The following is a 4,929-nucleotide window of genomic DNA, read 5'->3' on the forward strand; positions in this document are numbered from 1 at the left end:
AAAGTGGTTGATATGACAAAGCAAGTCCGTGAAAATCTCTGGGCTTTAGCTTCTAGCCACTGAGTTACTGTGTGGTGGACCGGGGTGCTATAAGAGGAATGCTGCTCCTAATCCACTCTTTATTAAAGTGGCTGTAGAACAGAGCTGCAGGTCTCCACAGCGCTGCGGCTGACACCCCCTCCCTACACACACACGGCGCAAAGTTCACCATCAACCAAATATATGCCGTTTACTGAGCTGCTAATATTCTCTGAAATCTTCTTCTATTGGCGGTCGCTTCTAAAATGTACGTTTGCAACATCTGTTTTCCTGGACCAGAACGAACCTCATTGGTCGACTGGAGTGTCACTCCAACGTCGCTGGGTGGAGCCCAAGAAACTCCAGACAATTAAAGCAGAATAACAGGACAGTACAGGTCCGTGTTTATGACTGGCTTCAAAATGACAGAGTTTGTGTTTTTTTGTGGGAGAAATTGTGGTTTTATGTAACAACAACAACATGGCAGAGTGTGTCAAAGACTTGCCAAAGGAGTCGTGTCTAGAAAACCACACAACTAGCCCCCACCATGAAGGCAGCTCATCAGGTAGCAACAACAAAGCAAAAAATAAAGTGAAAACTGTGAGCACACAAGCAGAAACCTCTGATTGACCTTATTTTTATTTGGAAAACTGAATCCCAAGGGGGGGGGGGCATGCAAAGCAGGGCTGTGGAGACGAGTGAATATAAGTCACGTCAACCTAATTCCTCAAAATATTAGAATTAAAGGGGAAATTCTTGCTTAACCACCATTTCCGTTTAAAGTTTAACACATGGTCTGCATTTATTAAAGGACTCCTGCATATCACCTCTAAACTGACGATTTTCAGGGTATTTTTTTGGAGTGAAAGCACTGCAACGTTTTTGTCTTCTGCTCCTTACAGCTTATTAGCAGCTTTTTTTTAACTCTACAGAAATAGCACTCTTTGTAAAACCCATTTTGACTTGTTCTGATTACTTTTATTTTGAAAAAACAATCTCTACTTCTGATGTTTAGAGATAGTAAAACCTGTAGGAACACTTCTAAAATTTAGTGGTGAGTTTGTGTCTGGTTTTCACATGATGAGCTTTGAAAATCCACTCTGATCCTCTTTTTACCCTTAATTATCACTATGACTGTTTTTTATTGCAAGAGTATACTGTAGTCTCATGTGTAATAGTTGATTTATAACTCATATAATACATTTTGTGTGTAGCTTTGTGTACTTGCAATTGTGTATTCACATGTACAAAAATGATAAAATACCAAAAAAGGTACAATTTTCACACAGACAACTTAAAATTACAACAGCTTGAAACAAACTACACATACAAATCTTTAAAAAGTACACACAAATTGACTAATGCACACAAAACCACATTTACACACAAATCTGATGTGAGACTCAAGATGTATAAATGATGCGTTTAAACGCTGCTAGAATGCTGGGTCATCAGAGTTTCTATTCAGCTGGTTTAAACTTACAGCTGCCTGGAACATAATATGTGAACCTTTTGGAGTTACTTAGTTTTATGCATTAACTTTAATCTTAATTTTCTTTATATTTGTCCTCCATCATGAGTTAAAAAACACCCAAAACACGATTTTTTTTATCAAAGTAGTTCTTCAAGACTTGTGTTAATTTTTTATTTCACTCCACCTTTCTCACATCAGTTTTTGAAAATATATAAAATTGAACCAAAAAAACTTTTTGAATAGAATAGTTTGTTTTAAAAACAAAAATTCTACTATCATACATTTAAAAATATGTATTTCTTTGTGTTTTTCTTGCAAAACATGACTAGTATGTATTCAAAAGTTAACACCTGCACTGTTTATCTATGCTTGTTTTAAATTCTGTTCTTTTTTGTTTTATTTTAATGATCACACCTTTAATATTTCTTTTGATTGCTTCTTTTAATGTTTTATGTAAAGCACTTTGAATGGTCTTTACATGAAATGTACCATACAAATAAACGTGCCTTACCTTACTCAAAAATGATTATTTCCCCCATAAAATTCAGTGTAGAAAAGTCCTTTAAAGTAATAAAAGCTCAAATGTTTCCACAGGTCCAGATTACATTGACGACACACGACTGTGGAGGACTCTCCAAACGGGACATCAAACTGGCCAAGTTCATTGATAAAGTAGCTGTTTCCCTGTGAACTAAGTTTTAGTATTCAAGATGTTTGTAGTTTTTCTGCTTTTGTATTCAGATTTTTCTATATAAAATCCACAATCTGCATCTGATCGTCTTTAAAAATAAAAATAAATCTTTCAAAAGTAGTTTTTACTTTACTTGTACTATTTTCAGTTTTTGATATAGTTAGAAAAATAGTGTCTTTCACTTCGTTTTGAGTTTTTTTCTAAGTTTCCACCCTGCGAATGAAAGCAGTTGCTGTTTGGTCTCCTGTACCTGCCAGTGATCTGCAGAATGCTTGTAGCAGTCCTCCCCCGAGCCACATGTTCTTGTTTAGGCTCCACAGACTGAAGGAGGTCAAAGTCGGTAGGAAAGGGATTTATTTGATTTACAGTTTGGTCATGGATGAGTCAGATGGAGCTCCCATGTTTTCTGCTTTTAGAAAAGATCATCAAATGAAAGTTTGCTGTTCAATCACCGCGACTTCAGTCGAAGAACAGCTTTTCTTTGAGCTCGGAGATTTGTGCCGTTTGAGCGTCTAACACCCCAAACCATCCGCAGACAGTCCCTTGGGGTGGTTGTTGGTCATTACACGAGGAAAGAAAAATCTCTTACTTTTGTGTTTTATGAGACTTGAGGAATTTCTCCTCGAAATTCTCTCATTTCGTTGGTGGAATGTCTCGGAAGAGCCTTTCAGGTCATGCATCTGCATCTCCGTTAAATTATGGCGAGGCCCCTCCCAAACATGAATTTACTCCTCTTAGCAGAAGTCTGTCATTGATGGACTTCTTCAGTTTGCTTCATCCAAGTTCTCCTACGCTGCAGCTCAGTGTCCCGCCCCTCCCCTGTGAAAACTGAGCGTTCCAGCAGAGCAGCTAAAAACCACAACAGTCCCTACAGCATGTTTTAGACGTGTATGTAATCCACCTAAAACTTTAACAAATATTTATATTTTGTATCTCATCATGGCCCAAATGTTTTGGAACAACACATTTTTAACATTTTATTTTATTGTTTTCTTGCAAAATGTGAGACTCAACTAAATTCTTTGCTAAATTATTATAATTTTTTTGAACATGTAATCATTAACAATAAATAAAAGTGTGAATTTATTCTGTTTTTGCTGTTTTGTGGGTTTTTATATTAAATCTTAATGAAAGTTTTATAAAGTAAATGTGATAACAAGTTAAGAATAAGTTTATTAAACAATGTAAGGTTTACTCATGGTTACTTAAAACCCTCAAATACTGTTAGGATGTCAATCAAGAAGTTACTATCACCATGGCAACATCATCTTTCCCTGATTAAAAAGGTTTGAAGATTTAATTAACTTTAATGGGTGTTTTATTATTTTAAATATATTTATAAAATATGTTTTAATCAGAGTCGTGACATTTGTTTATTCTTGTTTGCATCTAGATTTTTTAGTATCTGGACTATTCAGTGCAACTCCAAACTGAGCTAATTCATCTTATACTGAGGCTGAGATCCAACATGGCTGTTATTTTGTCTTTAAAAGTTTTTATTAAAATTTAATAGTTTTGGTCTGTTGCTATAATTGCATCTAAACCCACATAAAAGCTGTTAACAAAGGCAGGATAAAAGGTTTCAGATGAGGTTAAATAATAGAGAGGTCTGACACACAGTATGGAGGAGCAAAGATGTGGAGAAGTTTAGGGATTATTACACTTATGGTCAATTGCACAACACAGTTGTTCCAAGTAAGTAAATCTGCAAACAATTCCAGCAAACTTAAGATATTTTTATTCAATATTTGAAAACTGTTTTCTCAGTTTTCACTGAACCCATCTGTATTATTTCAATAAAATAAAGTGGCTCCTTTCAGCTACTATCTATACATGAGTGTTTTACCTTTTAAGGGAAAACTTCAATGATGATAATTTATTTTGGACTTGAATTTTGAATAAAAATTAAAATGTGTTTATAAATATATATGTATATATATCTGAAAGAAAGTGAATAGAAATGCAATTTGTTCAAATTCTCACCTGCATATCCTACACCAAATTTATTACTCGACCAAATACATTATCTATTTTAGTCCTGTTCCCACACATTCAGTTTCAGATCCATAATTACACATGGGTAAATATAAACATCAACACACAATGTCAAATATCCATTTAAATCTTAAGTCAGATTATTATTTGGTTTTTCACAGTTGCATAATTTCTTAAGCAAGTATGGATTTTTTTGGTTCTTCTGCAATAGAAATGAAACACGTCTGACATAAATTAGCCGATTAACTCTTCCATATGAAAACACTCCATGTTCCTGACATGATGGTGTGACTTCAAATGTGTTTTTGCAGCAGTCATGCAGAGCTCAGGACAGATTGTACGTCCTCAAATGTGACGATCAATCATTTTTTTGAACCTCCACATTGTAGTTTTTCTTAATCACTTTTTGGCCAGAAGTTTAAATTCTCCATAAACGGTAAATAAAACCAAGATGTTTGCAAATGATTGAACTGTTTGAAATGAAATACAAACACATTTTTCATTTACAGACAACAAACAGCATCTGTTTACTTTTAAAGCAAAACTATTTTTCTTATTAGGAACTCTTTGTGAGCATAGAGAAGATCCGTTATGATAAAAACAAAAAGTCTAACCTCACATTCGATACACAGGATAAACAGTCAAAACTATAAGTTGAGGTCAAACTGTGGTGGCGTTTAGAAGTCTTTAGACTCTGTTTCAGTTTTGATTATGGCAAACTTTTTGTTTTAAATACCAAAGAAATTCAGGA

General features: G+C 34.6%; 1 protein-coding gene across 1 annotated transcript in view; it reads left to right on the plus strand.

Annotated features, from left to right (window-relative positions):
• Positions 1 to 3,269, plus strand: part of LOC112142754 (pterin-4-alpha-carbinolamine dehydratase 2) — a 15,624-nt gene extending 12,355 nt beyond the window's left edge. The window contains exon 4 of the mRNA XM_024266317.2: positions 2,087 to 3,269. Coding sequence (XP_024122085.1) covers positions 2,087 to 2,182 — 96 coding nt within the window. The 3' untranslated portion in view covers positions 2,183 to 3,269. The remainder of the gene's footprint in view (positions 1 to 2,086) is intronic.
• The last annotated feature ends 1,660 nt before the right edge of the window (positions 3,270 to 4,929 follow it).

Source organism: Oryzias melastigma, linkage group LG14, assembly GCF_002922805.2.
Source record: "Oryzias melastigma strain HK-1 linkage group LG14, ASM292280v2, whole genome shotgun sequence".
NCBI lineage: Eukaryota > Metazoa > Chordata > Actinopteri > Beloniformes > Adrianichthyidae > Oryzias > Oryzias melastigma.